Here is a 22,478-nt window from a genome sequence, read left to right on the forward strand (position 1 = left end):
CCCTTCCCCCCACTCTCACTCTCTCTCCCTCTGAAATAAATAAATAGGGGCGCCTGGGTGGCTCAGTCAGTGAAGCGTCTGCCTTCGGCTAAGGTCATAATCTCAGGGCCCTGGGATGGAGCTCTGAGTCAGGCTCCCTGCTGAGTGGGGAGCCTGCTTCTCCCTCTCCCTCTGCCTGCCGCTCCCCTCTGCTCATGCCCTCTCTTTCATACTGTCTCTCTCTCAAAAAAATAAATAAAAATCTTTAAAAAAATAGTTCTAACACAATGGCAATTATGGAACAGGAGAGACCATGGAATACAGTATTCAACCACTTTTTAGGTTAACAAGGAAAGATTAACAAAAGGATATTAAAGCTGTCACCACACCAGTAGCGGCGCCCATTGCGAAAGATCCACTGAAGATTCCAAGGAAAATCCCAATAGACTTGAACATGGCTGTGACATCAAAGGTGTGGCTGTTGTCTCCAGCTGGCTGGTATGCCACTATTGAGCTACAAAAGAGAGATTTGTTTTTACTTCCAGAAGCAACTTTTACTTTAAAAACTACCTAAAAAATAATAAAATAAATAAATATTCTCTAGTGTAGTAGAGCTTGAAAGATGAAATCAGGGGAGGGGGAGGGGGGAGCGAGGACAAAAACTTTTGATTTGAACTGCCAAAATAAGGACAAAAGGTTACCAAAACACCCTGTGGTGGATCCAGCTAGCAAGAAAATTCAGCTTTTACTTTAAATGACAATTTTAGGAGATAGAATGTTTTAAGGTCGTCTATGTGAAGTTGTACCAAGCCTTTTTCTCCAGCGTCAAGATATTGCAGTCCTATTCTTCTATGACTCTGTTCAAGACTTCCTCGCACCGAGTGCCTACAAGCCCTAACATACTAATGTGAGCAAACTAATGAAAAATTCCACTTGTTTTCAGCAGAGGTATAAGAATATAAAGAATACTGCTCAATATTCAACCTGGTCACATTTTGTTTTTCCTATGGGAAAAAAAAAGATGACTAAAGTATCCTTTCAACTTTTAGAATACCAGAATGGGCCCAATGCCTGACATCTATTCACTCACTGAAATAGACTTTTATAGGGAAAAAGGCTTGAAAGTCCATCCAAGGAATTAGAATCCACTTAGCTTACCCAGCTGGATCCCTACCTCAAACTTTTGAAAGAAAGTCACTCTGCAAGAGGCCAAGACACGCAATTACAGGAGACACTCTCCATCTTGAACTCACAAGTCCAAACCTGGTCTAAAAATGCTTCTTTTTAAAACAGTCACCCTGGGAAATAGAAATGGCTGAGAAAATCACTGTTGCCAACAGGTGTCTGGCGAGAGTACCTACCATTAGCAACTCAGTTCTTGTCTCAGTTAATTGATGTACCAGTGTTTTTATAAAAAGTCAGGACTCAAAGACATCACACAAGTCGTGTCAAAGAGAAGGAGAAAAAACACATTCCCAGGAATATACTGAATTCTCCCTGTGGTTACTGCCATGTTTTTTAAGGTTCAAGGCTGAAAAATGGACTTGCTATACCATGTACACCAAGTTCTTTTCATACCTCCACAGTTAAGTTAAAAAAAATATTATTTTAATAAATATGAACTGGCCTCTAATGTCATGCTATCTTATCTATACCTAAAGGGTCTCACCACCATAAATGGTTTTTAAGGCTTCAAAATGATCCAAATGGATATAACTGTTCGTTTAACCATTTCCCTACTGTTAGACATGTAAAAGTTGCTTCTAATATTTTTTGTTACTATAATAAACATGTGAAAGAGCGTATTTGCACTTTTCCCAAATTTTGGACTATTTCCCTATGCTATATTCCTGGAAGCTGGGTATTACTATACCTGTGGCTCCTTTTACATGCAAATGCATTCAAATAGACCTATTTTACATTTTTGGAGGGAAACAGGACTGTATCTCTCAATTTTTTACTGATCATAACCATTGACCTAGAAATTTGACTTCTAAAAAACATCCTACAGAAAAGCTCACAAGGATTCAGAGAGATTTACACATCAATATGTTCACTGCAGTGCCATTCACAATAAAACAATATTAGAAAACATCAATCAGTAAGGAATAGGAGAGGTAAATTTGTGGTGTACCATATAATGGGATAAGAGAAGTATTAACACAGTAAAATGTCAAAGTGAGAAAAGCTAGTTACAGAAGAGTATGTTTAGTACTATGCCTTTTTTGTTTAAAAGTTATTAATATGGGGGTGGGGGGCTGGAGTAACTGGGTGATGGACATTAAGGGGGGCACTTGATGGAATGAGCACTGGTGTTATATGCAACTGAAGAATCACTGAACTCTACTTCTAAAACTAATAATACATATGTTAATTAGCTGAATTTAAATAAAACTAAATTAAATTAAAAATAAAATAAAAATTATTAAAATATTTATATAAACTCAATACACGAGAAACAAATAAACAAATCAAAAAAATGGGCAGAAGATATGAACAGACACTTTTCCAATGAAGACATACAAATGGCTAACAGACACATGAAAAAATGTTCAAAATCATTAGCCATCAAGGAAATTCAAATCAAAACCACACTGAGATACCACCTTACGCCGGTTAGAATGGCAAAAATAGACAAGGCAAGAAACAACAATTGTTGGAGAGGATGTGGAGAAAGGGGATCCCTCCTACATTGTTGGTGGGAATGCAAGTTGGTACAGCCACTCTGGAAAACAGTGTGGAGGTCCCTTAAAAAGTTAAAAATTGAGCTACCCTATGATCCAGCCATTGCACTACTGGGTGTTTACCCCAAAGATACAGACGTAGTGAAGAGAAGGGCCATATGCACCCCAATGTTCATAGCAGATCTCTCCACAATAGCTAAATTGTGGAAGGAGCCGAGATGCCCTTCAACAGATGACTGGATTAAGAAGTTGTGGTCCATATATACAATGGAATATTACTCAGTTATCAGAAAGAACGAGTTCTCAACATTTGCTACAACATGGACGGCACTGGAGGAGATAATGCTAAGTGAAATAAGTCAAGCAGAGAAAGACAACTATCATATGATTTCTCTTATCTATGGAACATAAAAACTAGGAAGATCGGTAGAAGAAAGGGATAAAGAAAGGGGGGGTAATCAGAAGGGGGAATGAAACATGAGAGACTATGGACTATGAGAAACAAACTGAGGGGGGCGCCTGGGTGGCACAGCAGTTAAGCGTCTGCCTTCGGCTCAGGGCGTGATCCCAGTGTTATGGGATCGAGCCCCACATCAGGCTCCTCCGCTGGGAGCCTGCTTCTTCCTCTCCCACTCCCCCTGCTTGTGTTCCCTCTCTCGCTGGCTGTCTCTATCTCTGTCAAATAAATAAATAAAATCTTTAAAAAAAAAAAAGAGACAAACTGAGGGCCTCAGAGGGGAGGGGGGTGGGGGAATGGGATAGACCGGTGATGGGTAGTAAGGAGGGCACGTATTGCATGGTGCACTGGGTGTTATACACAACTAATGAATCATCGAGCCTTACATTGGAAACTGGGGATGTACTATATGGTGACTAACATAATATAATAAAAAATCATTAAAAAAATATCCTAATGGGAAAGCCTAGATGAAAACCTTAATAGTGGTTATTTGAGAGTTGAAATTTCAGGAATCTTCTACTTTCTAAGTCAAATACTTTGAGATTGTTACAAACATGTATTAATTTTATTATCATAAATAACGACAAAAGGTACAATACAAAAGAGTACATGATACCAACTGCAATGTTAAGAACAATGGACAAGTGATCTTGGTTAAAACACCTGCGTGTCTCAGTCCCGGCACTACTGGTATTTGGGGTCAGATAATTATTTGGTGGGTGGTGGGTGCTGTTCTGTGCACTGATGGATCTTGAGCAGCGCCTCTGGCCTCCACCCACTGGATGTATGGAGTAAAGGCAACTGTCTACAGGGCTAGATATTTGCTTAGTAGGAGTGGGTTGGCAGGATTGAGTCCCTCAGAGGTTCAGACTCATTCTTTCGCCTGCAAATACCTAATAACATGTATAGTAACTTCTGTAAGTAGATTAAAGTATTGCTCATTTCGATAATTGTCTTAACACCTCTAAAAATTAACAAACATTTCTGCAATGCTTATGTTAAATATGAGAAATACAAATTAAACTACAATGAGATATTGCTCAATCATCAAACTGGCAAAAATGTAAAAGTCCGACAAATATTCTGTTGGGGAAGCTATGAGGAAACAGGCACTCCCATAATTCAGTGGTTAAAGTGCAAAAAGGCATAATCTCTTTGACAGGCAATGTAGCAATGTCTACCAAATTACAAATGTATTTACCCTTTAACATACTAATCTCACTTCTGGAAAATTATCCTACTAATATACCTATGCATGTATAAAACAGGTGAGTTCAAGGTTAATCACTGCAGCACTGTTTGGGATAGCAAAGGACTGAAAACTCTTTTACGTTTCCAGCAATAGGAGACTGATTAAATCAACTTTAACAGTTCATAGTACAGCACATAGGATACTCCGCAGCTGCAAACAAAGAATGAGAAAACTCTCTGCTTCGATATGGAAAGATCTCCAGGATATAGTTATGTGAGAGAAAGCTAGACATGGAATGTATTTAGCATGCTACTTTTAAAATAAGAAATAAGAGGCAAATGAGAATATTTACTCATATGTGTGGTTGCATTTGGATAAAGAAATATGAGGATACACAAGAAACTAGTCAAAATAGTTACATGTAAGAGGCTGGGGGGACAGGTGGATGAGAATAGAAGTAAGAACGTGACTTTTCTATGTTACCTCTCTATACATTATTGATTTTTGAACCATGTAAATATATTATCTGTTCCAAAAATTTAATTAAAAAAGAAAATGTTCACGTTATAATGTTAAAACAGAATAAAAAAATATATACACACCACAATCACAACTGTGTAAAAACAGCATGCATAGAACACAAGAATAAAAGGCAGTGCCCTCGAATCTTTAGAGTACTGTCTTTAGGAGTGAGAAGGATATACCATTTTTTCTTCCCCGCATTTTCCATGTTGTCTGTAAGTTTGTACCTCTTTAGGAGGAAAAAAACAATGCTTCAGTCTTTCAAACAAATGCATTCGTAATGCACTTCAATCAATAAGCGACTTTCGGTTCCTAGTACCCCGACATTCAAAATACAGAAGATAACAAGAAAAAAAAACCACTTACGAAGACAGCACTATGGCAACAGCATCGTTGAGGACACTCTCCCCAAAAAGAAGTGCATAGAGTTCAACATCCACTTGAAGCTCGTGGAATATGGCAAGGACAGTCACTATCAAGTAGAAAGAGTCAGAGGAGTATTTAAACATTACAAATGTAACACAGTCCCCTTCATAGATGATTATGATGGCTACTTAGAAATTCATTTCTTCCTCTTAGGATCTGATCCCAACAAACATTTCTCTTACCATATTAAAGATTCAGTATGTTCCTGTCGATACTTCTCTTTTCCCTAATCGTGTACCTGCAATATTTCCTTCATCTTACAAACAGCTGAAATTAATGCTGGAGGACTGAGCTGACCTACACGTTTCACGCAAATGTCTTGCACATTGCTTTTCCATAAAGAATAGATACAGAACTTCTTACAGACCAGGTTATCATTAATCTGATGAAGAAGGGTATTACGAAAAGCATCTCTTGCTGCAAACTTCATTTTCTCCTTGGAGCCTTACAACTCATTTTTATTTGACTTGCAAATTTCAGGCACACTGGTTTAGTTTAGCAAAGACTGTAGGAAATGAAAGCACAAGTTTGGTTTTTGGCTGAGATAAAATTTATGACTAGAATTACAGCTACTATATTTAACTTAATAAGAAACCAACCACCAGGCTATTACAGCCTGATAAGACTTAAAACAAAACAAAACAAAACCCTTCGTCTTCTAGGCAACAATTCCATGAGAATTCTTAGAAAATCGGATGAGACTGAAGTTGTAATGTAACTTTACCTGCGGAGTCACATACAGCTCACTCACTAAATAAACCCAAGCAGACATGAAAGATTATTATAACCAGAGATGGGAAAGCCCCTTCAAATGCCAACCAACAAAACAGGAAACTTGCATTTTAAAGGATGTAGTTTCTACTGCAAAGCATTTCATCTGGAATATACTGATACACAAGCTTACAGAGAAAAGGAGGACAAAAGTGGTGCTGAAGACTTTTGCAAAGAGAACCTATGGCTCACCCTTCTAGCAAGTGAACAATTGCAAAATAACAGAATTATTATAGGGGTAAATGCCTATATAACTCAGAAGAAATGTAACTGTCCAACTTAACATGAGCAGAACAGTTTTGTGTGAGCCATTCAGGCAATACTTCTACCAACACAAAATCACAAGGTTAAAATGTACTGTATGGTGACTAACATAATATAATGAAAAAAATATTGGGGCGCCTGGGTAGCGCAGTGGTTAAGCATCTGCCTTCGGCTCAGGGCGTGATCCCAGCGTTCTGGGTTCGAGCCCCACATCAGGCTCCTCCACTGGAGCCTGCTTCTTCCTCTCCCACTCCCCCTGCTTGTGTTCCCCCTCTCGCTGGCTGTCTCTCTCTGTCAAATAAATAAATAAAATCTAAAAAAAAAAATATTAAAAAAAAATAAAGTAACGTAGCCAGTCCAATTGACTTAGATTTCTCATAGATTTTGAAAAGTGGAGGACTTTGCTTCTAAGCAAAAGGACACAGAAAACGGAGACCACTGGCTCCTTGCAAAAACCATCTTATCTTCATACAGATAATGGGAGCAGCTCTAAACAGTAAGGGGGCAGCCTTGATGGTCTTGAAGGAAGCAATTTCATTTTCAGTTTTAAAAATACTGAGCTATACAAATGCCTCTGTAAAATGTCCTCTGAGCTTTATAAAATCATCTCGTATAGAGCAGAGAACATATTTTCCTACTTCCTATATGTAATGCCCTGTGTTATCAGAGTTAACACAGGAATTCAGAGATAACCTTAGGATCCTACCTTTAATTGTGCTGCATGACAATTAAAGAAGATGATTAACTTACAAGGGCAAAAAGTAAAACAGAACAAATCTCTGCCAAGGTCCTAAAGCCCAGAGAAAGAAACCCTGCATCCTTAGTTCAAAAACTCCAGTCTCCCGTCCCATCACTAGGTCTTCAGCCTGCATCTTCTCTAAGTTCCTACCGTGAATGTAGCTGTGAGGTTCACCAATACAGTACTAGGAAAACTACCACCTAACTCCACAGAATTGTATTCATTCTCCAGCTGTGCTCATATCAGTACTATCTTAGGGGTGCCTGGGTGGCTCAGCTGGTTAAGCATCCAACTCTCAATTTTGGCTCAGGTCGTGGCCTCAGGGTTGTGAGATCAAGCCCCTCACGGGGCTCTGTGCTCAGTGCGGAGTCTGCGTGAGATTCTCTCTCACTACCCCCCCTCCCCGATTGCTCACGTGTGCAGGATCTCTCTCTAAAGCATTCATTTTTTAAAACGATTTTATTTATTTATTTGAGAGAGTGAGAGAGAGACAGAGAGAGAGCACACAAGGGCAGAGGGAGAGGGAGAAGCAGACTCCCCGGCTGAGAAGGGAGCCCGATGGGGGACTTGATTCCAGGACCCTGGAATCATGACCTGAGCTGAAGGCAGACCACTTAACCGACTGAGCCACCCAGGCGCCCCAGCTCGCTCTCTCTAAAATAAACAAATAAAACCTTAAAAAACTATTACATCACCATAAAGCCAATTTTATAAAAACAATTCTTTAATGTATAATAAGGCCCACCAATGATGCCAAATCACACTAATAGTAGCACAACTGCCTTCTAATGATCATCTAAAAACTGGTTTTCTTGTTCTTACATGTGGATAGCTGAATATAAACAGAAGATTTTTAGGAAACTGGTTTTCCAGAAGCATGAAAGGAAGTGTACCATTATTACCCATTTTAACTAATCTAGTTCATATTCTCCAAATACCCAATTACTAAAGATAGACACCAACCTGAATTTCTGAAGCAAAGGCCTTAGAGCTGTCGTCTAAACAGCATCAAGCTGAGGACCAGTAATGGGCAAATGTAATAAAAAATAAAATAAAATAAAATAAAATAAAATAAAATAAAATAAAATAAAATAAAATGTGTGCTTAAGCCAAAAGGACCCATGAATTTTGCCTTTTCCTCTACAATTGGAAGTAATGTACTAGGAGAATTTATGAATTCTACACCTAAAGGAAAGATTGCACACATGTGCTTTTGCTAGCAAAACACGGTACCTTAAGTATTAAAGCTCCACCCTCCCGGGCACATACCTGGGTCAGTTGCAGATACAATGGCACCAAACAGCAGGCAGTCTGTAAAGTAAAAATCTCCCGCAAGCTGTCCAGTTACTTTCATCAGTGTGACACAGCCGTACATTATTGACCTGGTCAATAAACACATTTCTACTTTAGAAAAAAAAAACAGCAACTGTTAAAGAAGTTAGAATATAGTAAGAATAAGATGGGTCTACTGTAGTACTTTGTGACTAATTCCAGATTTAATTCATGTCATTTAAATATGGTAATACCTTGGCCTTAAGGAGAATTCAAACAACTTATCATCGATGTGAATGCGTTTTACTGAAAAAGGTCCTTAGACACACTCAGGAATATAATACTGCATAAATCAAATATGCATTATTTAAAAAGTATAATTTGAAGGATAAAAAATGTTTTAACCTTCAAGTACTTACCCAATTACAAAACAAGAAATTGCTGTTCCAAGAAAAGCATACGCTAGGATAGACCCAAGGTTTCGAAAGAAATGTCTCTAACAAAAAAAAAAAAAAGAAAGAAAGAAGTTATACTGTGTTAGAATACTTACAGATTATTTGAAAAAGAAAAGGCTTTCTATTCTGGTACAATTTGCTAATATTAAATGCATTATTCATTAAAGGAAATAAGAGAAGGAATTTTTGTACAGGCATAAATTTCAGCAAGGAGAGGAGAAGGGAGGGAAAACTGGGAAGAACTGCCTGTTTCTGAAGTGGCAGACATGACAAAGTCCACGGAGTTTAAAGTTATTCAAAGTATATGAAATACACAAGCACTTACTCTTTTCAGACTATATCCTGCATAAAATATGATAGGAGGAAGTAATATGTTGAAAAATACTTCTGGATCAAAGGTAACCTGTTAAAATAAAGAGTTCTTTTAGATGAATTCCCTTAGAAGACCTTGTATTACATTATCAAATTATGAAAAAGAAAAAAGATTGAATGTTAAACTGGTGAAAGGCAAGACTATTACTATGGTCACTGAAAAGTTTTTCATATAGGATAGCTGTTGTTCTACTTCTCAACCAAACGACAAGGAGACAGTGATGGAGCAATCAGTTAAGTCATATCTATGGAAAGGGTGGTAAAATACTATGACATTAAAAATCTTAAAAATGGGAAAAAGCATGAACATATCTTTGTTTTAAATACAAGAGACCCTCAAACTGGTAACAGAATTTGGGAGTATGCCATTATTGCCGGCAAGAAAAAACAGACTTCTTACACAGGTAACGCCTCTAAAGGTATACAGCATAATATTATGGTAAGAAATTTCTATATGACTAAGATTTCTAGTCCTGACAGCCTATTTCCTTTGATATCTATTCCCTCTAATAACACAGATGCCCCTTTCTGTTCATAAGGCTGCAGCAGGATCTGACATGAACACAAAGTGGCTACATACATACCCATGCTAAAAATTCGTTTCCTAGAACTTTTAAGGAACTGGAATTTTCCACAGGTGGAAAGAACTCTTGCTGCAAAGTAAACTAAGCTCATATGAAATTGTAAAAAGCATTAAAGATGGCCAGAACCACAACCAAGCAGTTAGGAAAGCCAAGTCCCGCCCATGCAGAAGACAGAAGTGGAGGCACATGGCTGAGGGTGGGCGGCAAACAAGAGATGTGAGCAAAGAAGCCCTGAGAACCTTCATGGGGGACTATGGCAGGGACAGGAGAACGCAGCTCCAGGAACGTCTGCGCGCCAGTAAGACTGCGGCACAGCCTCCTACATAAAGCTTTACGCACAGCATGGTACAGTAACTGGTCCTCAGAATGAGGCCCCTGAAGTTGTGCCAGATTACGAATCAAGGAAAGATTAAATTGTCCTCCATATAGAATACAGTCAAAACAAGAAAGAAATAATAATATTCAAAAAATATTAATGGAATATTTTAGGTATTATCCAATAAACTCAATGCACTGAAGTACCATAAAGCTCTAAGGACCATCTGCAAATTGGAAGAAATGATTATAAATTCTGCTTAAGTCAATACTAGTCACCATTTATTATAATTATAAATATCACGGAATGAAACAAAAAGGATTATAGTACTTAGCCTCAATCAGAAAATGAAACATACAGATGTCTGTTTCCTTAGCATTATATTACACTTGTTAATTGAGATTTTTCTCCATTTTAAGAGACTGACTTTAAACATCATTAAAAATTCATTATTAATTATTCTCCTGAATCGCTTTGCTGCTAGTTACACACTTTTTAAAAAATCCAAATATTCCCTTTAACGAAGAACTTACCTTTCTAAGCATTTCATTATCTTGAACGTTATTGAGTTCGTGTGAACTAATCTCTCCTTTAAGTGTATATTCATAAAATTTTCCACTAACATTTACCAATAAGGTAGTTGGGCTTGACTGCACTTCACAGCTCAGGGTCACATTATTTACATCACTTGGAACATGAATGCCGTATCGAAGCACAAGGCCCACCAAAAGACCTGGAAATAATAAAAGAACCATATAAGCTCTTCTTCTGGACGAAGACTACTTCTTTTGTACCCCCCCCCACACCTTTGGATTGCTAACAGAAAAACTCTTATGAGAGTCCCCTGTGGTTCAGAACCAATTTCTAGACCGAATGCAGTTACATTTTAAAGTATTATTAAATTTGCAAATCTAAGAGTCTAATATTCATATAATCCAGTGGGACGAGAGGGAAAAACATTCCCTAAGGTACAGCATATATCACTGCATTTCTAGATCAAGATATAAGTAGGTGATTAGGAATGTAACAAAATAAAAAAATACCTTCAAATTATCTGTACACAGAATATGCTCCAAGGTGTCCCAACCTGGCCTTGTAATCATGTTAGAGATGTGTTTACCACCTCCACCTCCATCCATCAATTTATAAGACTGTTAAACACACAACGCTTCCCAAATTATTCCTACAGCACCTGGCTGGCCAAATAATATACATTTAACAAACTGGAACATCGATAGCATTTGTAGATCAACTGAGTTCTTCTACCACTAAAAGGTCAGATTTTAATTTAAAAATATGTGCTTTGGGACACCTGGGTGGCTTAGTCAGTTGGGCATCTGCCTTCGGCTCAGGTCATGATTCCCAAGTCCCCATCGGGCTCCTTGCTCAGTGGGGAGCCTGCTTCTCCCTTTCCCTGCTTGTGCTCTTTCTTTCTCTCTCTCTCTGGCAAGTAAATAAAATCTTAATATTAAAAATACATAAAAATAAATAAAAATAAAAATACGTGCTTCAAAATCAAAACATGGAATAGAAGTCCTTAGTCCAGCACTATGACATCAATATATTGCTAGAATTGTACTTGGATCATATTGATATTCAAGTGTGCACAATGTTCTAGGTACTAACACCTATATTGATCAAATTGTTTGATAATGGCTTTATTGAGATGTAATTCACATATCATAAAGTTTATCCTTTTAAACCATACAATTCAGTGGCTTTTAGTATATTCACAAAGTCATATATTGATCACCACTATCTAATTCCAAAACATTTTCATTGCTCCAAAAAGAAACCCCATACCTATTAGCAGTCACTTTCCACCACCCCCCCCCCCAGCTCCCAGCCTCTGGCAACCACTAATCCATTTTCTCTATATATAGGTTTGCCTATTCTGGACATTTCATATAAACAGAATCCTACAATATGTGAATTTTCATGTCTGGCTTTTTTTCACTCAGAATCATGTTTTTAAGGTTCATCCTTGTTGTAGCATGTATTAGAACTTCATTCCTTTTAATTGGTCAAATAATGTTCCATGGTATAGATATATCTCAACTGCAAACTGAACTCAAACTTCTGGAGCTTCCCTTAACTCCAAGATGTACAGTGTGCCACAATCAGTTACACTTTACCTCCCTGTTTCCTTTCACACTAACCCGCCAGCCACTCTTTTAATATCTGTGACTAGAGTACTATGCTGAGTAGGCCCTCGGGGCTCAGAGATGAAAACAAGGTCCCTCCTTCAAGTAGCTCTCAGCCCAGTTAGCGAAAACAGACTGAATAAACAATTACAGTATGATATATATGGATACAAGGTGTTATAAAAACAGAAAAGAGGTACCTAACCAAGCCAGGGGAAGTGGGACAGAAGGAAAGTCTTTCCACAGGTGTCACCTAACCAAGGAAACAAAGTGAAGGAAGAGGTTTTCCAGGTAGGAGGTACAGTAGGACACATCCGGTTATGGAAGAGAGAACACAGCCCATTCAGGGAATCACATGTAGTGCAGTATGGCTGGGTTATAAAGCGACAGAATTGAGTGTGGAAGATCGGCAGGAGCTGAGTCATAAAAGACCTTGCAAGTTGGGGAAGGGAGTTTAGACTTTATCTCGAAAGCAAAAGGAAGTCATAGAAGAGTTATAAATAAACAGGGGCTTGACATCAGATTTCTATTTTAGAAAGACTGGTTGCTCTAGACCACAGTGGTTTGAAGGGGCCAGATAGAAGGCCATTACAGTCCTTCAGGCACTAAGAGCTTAGGGCTTCATCTAAGACGGCAGAACAAGGGACAGAGAGAGATTTTTAGAAGGTATTATCTTTTAGAAGGAGGAAGGGAGACTGGGAGAAAGACTAAGAAGGGCCAAAATGACTTGGCAACTATGTGGGTAAGCTGGCCTGAGCAACCAGATAGGTAGCAGGGCCATTCGGTGAGAAAGGGAACAGGTTCATGGGGGGAAACGTACAGTTCTGTTTCAGACCTGTTGAGTTTGATGTACCTGTGATAACATGCACAGTTGAGTGTGTGGGATCTGGAGCTCAAGGAAGTTGGGGGTCTCAAGTGGAGATGGCTGAAGTCAGGTGCCTTTGAGATTACCTGGGAAGCAAATAAAATGGGAAGAGGACTATGGATATACGCCCAGAATTTTATCCCAATATTTAAGAGCCAATGTGAAGGAGCTGGTAGAGGAGGAGGAGCTGATGACGTAGAAGGAGGAAAAGTAACAGGAGTAAGAAGAGAAGAGGAGGAAGTGATGAAAACTAGCCAGTGCTGCAGCCAAGTCAAGAAGACAGGTGTTAAGAAGGGTCCATCAGGCTTGGGACGAGAAGTTCAAAGGTGACCTTGGTAAGGGCAGTCCCAGTGGAGCAGTGGGGGCAGAAGCCAGGCCAGAGCGGGAAGTGATAAATGCAGGAGAGGGGACAAATGTGGGAAGTGGAAAGGGTGCAGGGATGAGGGATTCTTCCAGGCAACTTACAATCACACGTTTTTTGAAGTGAGCAGCAATGAGTAACTGCTAAACAGTACGATGACCTCAACTTTTTAAAAAGTTTTTAACAAAGTTCCAGATTGAAAATAAATGAGGGGCGCCTGGGTGGCACAGCGGTTGGGCGTCTGCCTTCGGCTCAGGGCGTGATCCCGGCGTTATGGGATCGAGCCCCACATCGGGCTCCTCCGCTATGAGCCTGCTTCTTCCTCTCCCACTCCCCCTGCTTGTGTTCCCTCTCTTGCTGGCTGTCTCTATCTCTGTCAAATAAATAAATAAAATCTTTAAAAAATAAAAAAGAAATGAAATGAAAGAGAAAATATTTGCAAATCATATATCTACTATGGGACTAATATCCAAAATACATATATCTGATAAGGATACAAAATATCCAAAATACATAAGTCAATGGCAAAAAAAAAAACTGATTAAAAAATGGCCAGGAGATCTGAATAGACATTTTTCCAAAGAAGACATAGAGATGGCCAATAGGTACATGAAAAGATGCTCAACATCATTAAACATCAGGGAAATACAAATTAAAACCATGATGAGATCACCTCACACCTGTCAGAATGGCTAAGATCAAAAAGACAAGAAATAATGAGGGCTGGCAAAGCTGTGGAGAAGAGGGAACCGTCGTGCACTGTTGGTGGGAATGCAAACTGGTGCAGTCATTATGAAAAACAGTTTGGAGGTTCCTCAAAAATTAAAAAAAAAAACCTACCATATAATCTAGCAATTCCATTTTTGGGTATTTCTCTGAAGTAAACAAAAAACTAACTCAAAAAGATCTACGTACCCGCATATTCATTGTAGCATCATCTACAATAGCCAAGACATGCAAACAACCTAGGTGTCCGTCAATGGATGAAGAAAGAAAATGTGGTGGATACACATAACGGAATATTATTCAGTCACAAAAAAGAATGAAATCTTGCCATTTGCAACAATATGGCGGGACCTTGAAGGCATTATGCTGAGGGAAATAAGTCAGAGAGAGAAAGACAAATACCATATGACCCGTCTTATGTGTGGAATCTAAATCAAAACAAAACACCAAGCTCATAGATACAGAGAACAAACTGGTGGTTGCCAGAGGCAGGGTGTGGGAGGTGGAAGAAATTAGTGAAGAAGTATACATTTATTTAAAAATTTTTTAAAAATGAAAGATACACTGGGAAAATATCTCTAAAAAAACAAAATAAAAAAGGGATGGTTGGGTATCAGCTGGGTTTGATAAACATAACCTAGGTAAGAAAAGGCTATAGACCCATGGTCACCCTGCCTATATGATATAGAAAGTGCTCTTTTCCCTACTGTCCCATAAAGACCTCCTAACTGAGAGGCTCAGTAAAAGTCGTTCCCCCTTATATTTATGTGCCAATATCATAGCTAAGCTACTACAAATCATAATACAGCAGCACAAATTCTTTCCATGTCCTTAAGGCCGACTGTGTAAGAAATGGTATCTACCAGTTCTACCGCACTCCGACTCAATGCTGAAATGTCTCTTCGGGCCCTGAGGAGGGCTCAGCACTCGGACCAATCTGAAACACACACTTGGGCAGTTAAAACTTCGGCAAGGAGAATAACTGGTTAGGTTGGAAAAAAATCGAGATCCTTTTATTATAGCATCAGACATCTGAAAAATTGGAATTTCTCTAAATAAAGTTGACAGTTCAAGTTAATTTGGGTTCTGTGAAAGGTCAAATCGTAATCATAGAGTTAAAGCAATTCTCAATGAAGTACACAAAAAGAGTGCTTTGTTAAGGGGATAAGGCGGAAACTTCCAGCCTCCTACATAGACAGAGGCACAAAAAAATATTGCTATCACGAAATTTAAAATTACCACTAACAGGCAACAAAGAATACAACCTCAAAGAGATATCTTTCACAAAACAGAGAGGTCCCGCCTCTCCTACACATTCCTGACCCTCTTGTGCTGGACCCCCTCCCAGGGATAAAGAACTCAGTGTATCACCCAAGGGCTCACAGTCAATGGATTGGTTTACTAAGGGATCTCAGCCCATTCTCCCAGGCTATGACACTAAAAGCCTCTGATAATCAAAAATATGGAAGGAATATTGCTGGGATATCAAATGTGGTCAAAATTGATATAATTTCTACAGATTAACAAGTGTATGTATGTACAGAGATTTATATACACATATGTATGTGTGTGTATGTATTATATAACATTTATCTACTTCTTGATGAATGTTGTTAGATTTTGTCTTAAAAGTTAATTCAACTTCAAGACAGCCAAAACAGGCAAGGCGTTTGCCGACCTCTGGTTAGTTTTACATGTGTTTATTCATCTTTTTGCCTCCTAGCACATTCTCTACAGCAGCTCCTCCAACCTTTATCCTCCTTCTCAAATCTCCAATCTCACTGCCTCCTTTTTGGAGAAGCCACAGGCCATCTGATGTAAGCTGCCTCAGTTCCAAGCCTCCCAGTGTCAGCATTAGCTCATTTCTCTTTAGGCCCCCCTCTGAGAAAGATCAACCTCTTTTCCAAGGGAATTCTTTCACTTTAACACCTGAACCAATCAATCCCCATCCTAATTCTTTCTGCATATATTATTTGATCCTCATAACCTTATGTAGTAGATACTATTATAAATCTCTCAGTCATTGTTTCTTCATCTATAAAATGGGGATAAATGACTTAGCCAACATTATTTGGCATTAAGTGATAAAACCAGCACTGAAGTCTGGTTTTCCTCCTTCCAAAGCCTCTCTTATGTTCTTTTTTTTTTTTTTTTTTTTTTTTTTTTTAAGTAGGCTCAATGCTGGTGTGGAGCCCAATGCGAGGCTTGAACTCATGACTCTGAGATCTAGACCTGAGCTGAGATCAGGACTCGGATGATTGACTGAGCCTCCCAAGGCGCCCCAAGCCTCTCTAATTTTTCTTTTTTTTTTAATTTTATTTATTTATTTGAGAGAGAGAGTGAGTGAGAGAGAGAGAAGGAGCAGGGGGAGGGGGAGAGGGAGAGGGAAAAGCAGACTCCCCACTGAACAGGGAGCCCGATGTGGGGCTCAATCCTGGGACTCCGGTATCCATGACCTGAGCTGAAGGCAAATGCTTAACCGACTGAGCCACCCAGGTGCCCCTCCAATTTTCTGATCATCTCCTTGCTCTCACATCACAACGAACCGCCCCAGTGGTTAAGGTCTCTACCTCCTCACAGCCTTCCCTCACAATCTACCTCCAAAATGCCTACAACCTAAGTATTAGCTCTCTACATATATGATCTTATGAAATTTAGTATAGCATGATACAGGAGAAAAAGCACAAGTTTGAAAGTCAGATAGATATATGAATTCCGGCTCCATCAAGTTCTAGTCTGTGACTGTAGGGTCGATAACCTCTCCTTGAACCTCAGTTTCCTTATATGTAGTGATGATAATACTAACTAGTTTATCTTTATAGTTAAGTTTTATCTCTTCAATATAAGGCAATAAGGTTAGGGGCTAAGCGAATGGGGCTTCTGAGCCCGACTGACTAGGTATGAATCCTGGCTCAATACTTACAAATTATGTGACTTCAGGCAGGTCATTTAACCTCTCTCTGCCCCCATTTCCTTATATGTAAAATGGGAGAGATAATAGTACCCATCTCACAGGGTTGTTAGGCGGTTTAATGAACACATTAGAATGCTCAATAAACATTACTTATTAAGGCACTAGATCGTAAGTGCTTTGTGGGCAGGGATGATGACTCATATCTGTATTTCCCATCATATCTCATACGTCAAAGACACTTAATATTTATTGATGAATCACGTCAGTTAAGCGTAGGACTCTGGATGCTGTAAGTTTCAGGCAAAATGTTTCTTCCCTGTCCCTTGCTTTCTATACCATCTGTAAACACACTACAGTGACTGATCACTTTTCAGGCTTAATTAACTACCCTGACAATTTTTACTAATGGTGACTCAATTTTTAAGCTCCTTAAGCAAGCTAGCCCAGCAAACAGAATACTTTGGTGCTTTCACGTTGTGTTTGTAACTGGAGCAATTAGGTTATATTACAATCTAGAAACTGACCACAATTTAATCTTTTCTTTTTTTACTCTTGATTATCAAAAAGATAAAGGAGAGGCTTATTTTAAATAGCATTTTTCCAGGATTTAGGTAGCTAAACCAACATCACAGAAATAAAATCATCAGTGGGCTGAATCTTGGAGGGCTGGATATTCCCAGAATAAGGAGCCTTTTCATCCAGAAGTCAAGCTGAAAAATAAAGGTCTTGAAATAATATATTAACGTAACAGCTATGATGGTGTAAGAGTCAAAGAAAAGGTAAATGGCAGACAGTAATTAGGATTAGAAAACATCGATTTCCATGGCACTGAAAATACTTTGACCCAATCCCATCCATTCTCAAACTGGACTTGGGAGTTAGTCAGGAGGCTGTTTATCCATAGCCCCCATTGCCATACCGAGAAAATGGAACAGGCTAAAGAATGCCAAGTCGTGGCAAATCAAGCCCAGATTTGACTCCCAGATAACACCCTTCCACTTGATATTCCGCAAGAGATACCCTTGTTTTTTCCTTCACAAAATACTAACACTAAGGTACTCCATTACCTTTTACTAATGGAAACGTCAGGAAATGCAGTCAGTAATCCCACTTTTCTATTTAGCTCAAGAGTTAGAGGAAGTTAATGATATCAACTACTAAGGAGCAAATATTTTCAGGGCAATTCTAAGTCCTTATTTGATATTTAAAAAAATACTGTGTTTGCCTCTTAACTTATAAAACTAAGGAATTAAAAGAACTGTTTCGAGCCTAACCTGAGAAAACGCAGTTATAACAGCAATAATAATAGTGTCACTGCTATCATTTATTGAACATTTACTTAGGGGTCAGGTACTAAGCTAAAAACATTTCTTCCTCACAATAACCCTCCTAGCATTTTCCCCAATTTATAGATGACAGTGTAAGAGGGTAAGGGACTTGCCTAAGATCACACAGAACAATGAGCACAGTGGGACAGGAACCCTGTTCTGACTCTAAAGCAGGAGTTGGCAAACCATAGTGATGTTTTGTTTTTGTAAGGCCCAAGAGGTAAGAACAGTTTTTATGTTTTTTAGCTTTGTAAAAAGAAAAAAAAAAAAAGAAGAAAACGCAACAGAGACCTACGTGACCCACAAAGTCAACAATATTTACTATCTGGCCCTTTACAGAAAAAATTTGCAGACCTCTGTTCTAAAGCCCTGCATCTTTAGCCACTACATCATACTCTCTCCACATGGAGGAAAGAGGCTTCTATAATCAGTTCCTTATCTTAACACCATAATATTCATTTGGCATTTAACTGAATTTAAGATGCCATTATTTTCTTTATGTGACCTGTCTACCCAAGAAAGCTAAGTGCCTTGAAGGTGGGGATCTTCTGTTTCTTTGTTATTCTGTGCCTAATACACAGTTGGCTGACTAGTAAATGTTTGTTCGGTATAGTAAATAAAAATCATACGTTGCTAAACAGAGAAATTATATAGAGATGTGTAGCTTAAGGGGCGCTGCAAGTAAAATGTAAAAAATATGAAGTATGAAAACCACTTAATACATCTAAGAACTAAGAATCCTAGGGAGCAGAGATACTTGCACACAGGCTTAGAATCCTATTACCTTACAGATGAAAAATAAGCCCGAGTTCATGCATTTTCCTGATGCACACAACTACCTTGCTTTGCCACCCCTGAGATGCACATAGGCACATTCCAGAAGTCTGTATTTACTGGAAAGGGCTGGGGAGGGCGGTTGTGGAGAAATGCCTCTTTTGTGCCAAGGCTGCTTCTACCTATTTGCAAGTCTGAGAAACAAAGCTCAACAAGCTCATCAGTTTCAGCCTGTTCCATATGAAGATAATCTTCACTCGCGGACTGCCCAGAAAGGATTGTCTGTCCACCCTCATCTCTTCAACCATCTATACCCTCACAGTCACATAAAGAGTCAGCACTATGCATCTTTACCTCTCAGGAGGCCTCCGAGCAGGCCAAAATGTTTGATTTGCCCTTCTTGCCTTAAGACCAAAATATAAAAATACATTAATAAGAAACCTCAAAAAGGAGGCACACTAAGACACCAGAACTGAAGCCATTTACTCAATGATCCGTCAATAACCTTATTCCACCAGCAAGTCACCCATACTGCATATGCGTGGTGTTCCCAATCACTGGCTGAACTGTCCTGATCACCGTAGTACAACACACTGCTGGGACATTTTTAACTCTTTCCTGTCCTCACCTCGGTATGCCTGGATTAGGTTGACCATACGTATCCTAATCAGATATTACAAGCATAGTACAAGGAATCAGGACGTCATTAAAAATACCCTAAGCCTTCCTTGTAGCTTCTTTTGCATTCGGGTTTTCACTTGGGCTACACGGGAGGTAAGGTTTTCATTCTCAACCTCGAAAGGACAGGGCGTAGCAAGAGCTGGGTGATGGGTAAAGGTGGACTCCGGCTCCAAAAGGACGCCAGATCCTTAGCCGTAGAGATACTACTGCAGCTTCAAAGGACCTTAAAGAAACTGACACCCCAGAGAAATAAATCGCTATGCTGTCTTCCCCTCCCCCAGTCCCCAGCCCAACCCGAGACACCGCACCCACTCCCTTCCCATCCTCAGTCCCGGGTCCCGAGCTTGGTAGGCAGAGGCGGAGGTGGGGGTGATGCGCGGAAGAAAAAGGGGGTGGGGTCGGAGGGAAAAAAGGTGTGGACAGGCAAAGGAAAGGGGTTTCAAAGCAGAGAAAACGGGGGGCGAGGCTGAGGAAATGGGGTGAGGTAGAGAAATGGGAGGCATAGCAGAAAAGAGGGGGACGAGGCTGAGAAACGGGCGTGGGGGGAAAGTGAGGCAGAAAATGAAAGGAATCAGAAGGGGAGCCGAGCACAGGCGGAGCAGGGCCAGGAGAGGAGGCGAAGCAGCCGGCGGGCAGAGAAAGGGGGAGCGCCAGGGGGCGGACATGGGTTGAGGCACTTGCCGTAAATCATAGCCAGGCCGGTTTCATGCAGGAAGCGGGCCCGGCGGTGCTTGAAGAGCCAGATCGTGAGAATGGTGAGGGTGAGCAGCAGGATGAAGATGAGCAGGTTGGCGCTGTCCTGCCGGTGGCTCTCCTCGGCTTGCTTCTCGGACACGATCTCCTCGTCCATGGCTCTCGCCGCTCCGCCGGCGCCGTCCGAAGCCCCGGCCCAGCCAAAGACGCCCACTGCGAGGAGCAACCAGAGCGGCCGCATAAGCCGGCGGGCCCCGGGGCCGCCGCCGCCGCCACCGTCGCCGCGGCTGAGGGGCGCCCGCAGCCAGCCGCGCCGAGCCATGACTCCCCGCGCCCCCCGCCCCGCTCCTCACCCGCAACCGCCCGCGGTCGGACCACTCCCCGAGGGCTCACGGGAAAGGGGCGGGGCCCCAGGGAAGCCGTCGGAGAGCGCGCCACCGCGGCCGCCGCCGCCGCCGCCGCTCTTAAAGGGGACGCCACACTCCCGGCTCGCTTGGCCCCATCCCTTTGCCCTTCGGGCCTCCATCGCACCGGCTCCCCTCCAGCCCCGGACACGCACACTCAGGTGCTGCCAGGGAACGAAAGGCTGTCGCATCTAGCCCACGGCCTTCTGGAAAAGAAACCTCAGCTCGGCGTAATCAAGCAGAGGCGGATCGAGCTAGGTCTACTTTGGTCCTAGTCTTAGAGCTCTCAGGGGAATCGAGCTTTCATAACCCATCTCAATATTGTCCCCCAGTGTCTCTTAACTGGATAAGAAGTTGTCCCCTTGGGGGACGCCTAGAACTCCATCTCTGTCATTTAAATCGGATGCTCCTTGTTCTGTCCTCACTGGGAAAAAACCAACAACACTGCAGTAGTTCATGAAAGAGTTGACTCAAAGGCAGGGAATATGCGTGTGTCTCTGTATGGTTCAGTTTTCCTTACATGTAAACCACCCGAGATGCGAGCCATCTCTCACATCAGGAACCTGTACAGACACCCGTCCATCTTGCAAAGAAGATTAAATCCGTGTGTGCTCAAATTTACTCGAACTCCAAACACTCCTCTCCCTTCCCAAAGAGGAAATCTTTTGAGGTGTGGTGCATTTCTCCTTCTCCTCTTGCTCCTTTTTCCTGCTGTTCTAACGCAAATTTCCCCAGCTTGGAAGTCACGGTTGACACCATCTCTCATCTCTCCTCCTGGAGGAGTATTTTCTCTACTCTGAGTCTCTCCACCTGGCACACCAAAAGATTCACAGTTCTCACCTCTTCCAGAACACTGGCTTCCTGTTTTCCCCATACTTACCAAATCACACCTTAGTCTGGGTGGGCTTTTTGTTTTCTCTAGACTTTCATTTCTACCTCTACATGAATGCATTACAAATCCTAAGCCCTGACATGCCACTCTCCCTTCAGGCCTCTACCTGCGGGGTACTGAGCACATCCTCTTGAAGGACCTACCCAGCTCAAAAACTAGAATTGCTTTGAAATGAGCTCATTTCCCCGTTACAAACATGAATTCTTTCTCAGATTTTGCATATCATCAATGGTACTACCAATCCAATTCCTATCATTCTGCCTAGAAGTCCTGATTCTTAAATGCTGTCATCTCATGGCTATATCATCTCCTTGCTGAGACAAATAACATCCAGGCAACTCCAAGCTACCCCATTCTGGATTCACTCCCACTAACCAGCTCTTTAAGTTCTGTGAGGATAGTGAGCTTAAAAAAAAAAAAGAAAAGACCTAGAGCAGGTCTTTTGGAGAGGTCAACTCCAAATTCTGTCCCTGGCAGGTCAGGAACTATCCCAGGGACTGTGAGCCTGTTTTCTCCTGTTAGTACCTGGGTTTGTCTGTACTGTCCCAAGAAATCTCTTGGCTGCCTGTCCCCTATACCCTGGCTCCAGCCTAACCAAACTGCCCTGTGCACACAGGGCTGGCCCTTAAGAAACCCAGATGAGGATCCTTCCCAGTCTCT

At 40.8% G+C, this 22,478-nt stretch overlaps 1 protein-coding gene across 4 annotated transcripts in view; it reads right to left on the minus strand.

Annotated features, from left to right (window-relative positions):
• Positions 1 to 20,921, minus strand: part of SLC9A6 (solute carrier family 9 member A6) — a 53,152-nt gene extending 32,231 nt beyond the window's left edge. For 2 of the 4 annotated variants that reach the window (XM_087860047.1, XM_087860050.1), the window contains exons 1-7: positions 20,511 to 20,869; positions 10,570 to 10,769; positions 9,090 to 9,167; positions 8,729 to 8,805; positions 8,307 to 8,419; positions 5,204 to 5,309; positions 352 to 493 (exon numbers count right to left, since the gene is read on the minus strand). In XM_087860047.1, coding sequence (XP_087716173.1) covers positions 352 to 493; positions 5,204 to 5,309; positions 8,307 to 8,419; positions 8,729 to 8,805; positions 9,090 to 9,167; positions 10,570 to 10,769; positions 20,511 to 20,844 — 1,050 coding nt within the window. In that variant the 5' untranslated portion in view covers positions 20,845 to 20,869. The other 2 variants (XM_087860048.1, XM_087860049.1) reach the window with 2 other exon arrangements.
• Positions 20,922 to 22,478: the final 1,557 nt, after the last annotated feature.

The sequence above is a fragment of the Ursus americanus genome, chromosome X (genome assembly GCF_024610735.1).
Source record: "Ursus americanus isolate L20-20 chromosome X, mUrsAme1.1.p, whole genome shotgun sequence".
Lineage (NCBI taxonomy): Eukaryota > Metazoa > Chordata > Mammalia > Carnivora > Ursidae > Ursus > Ursus americanus.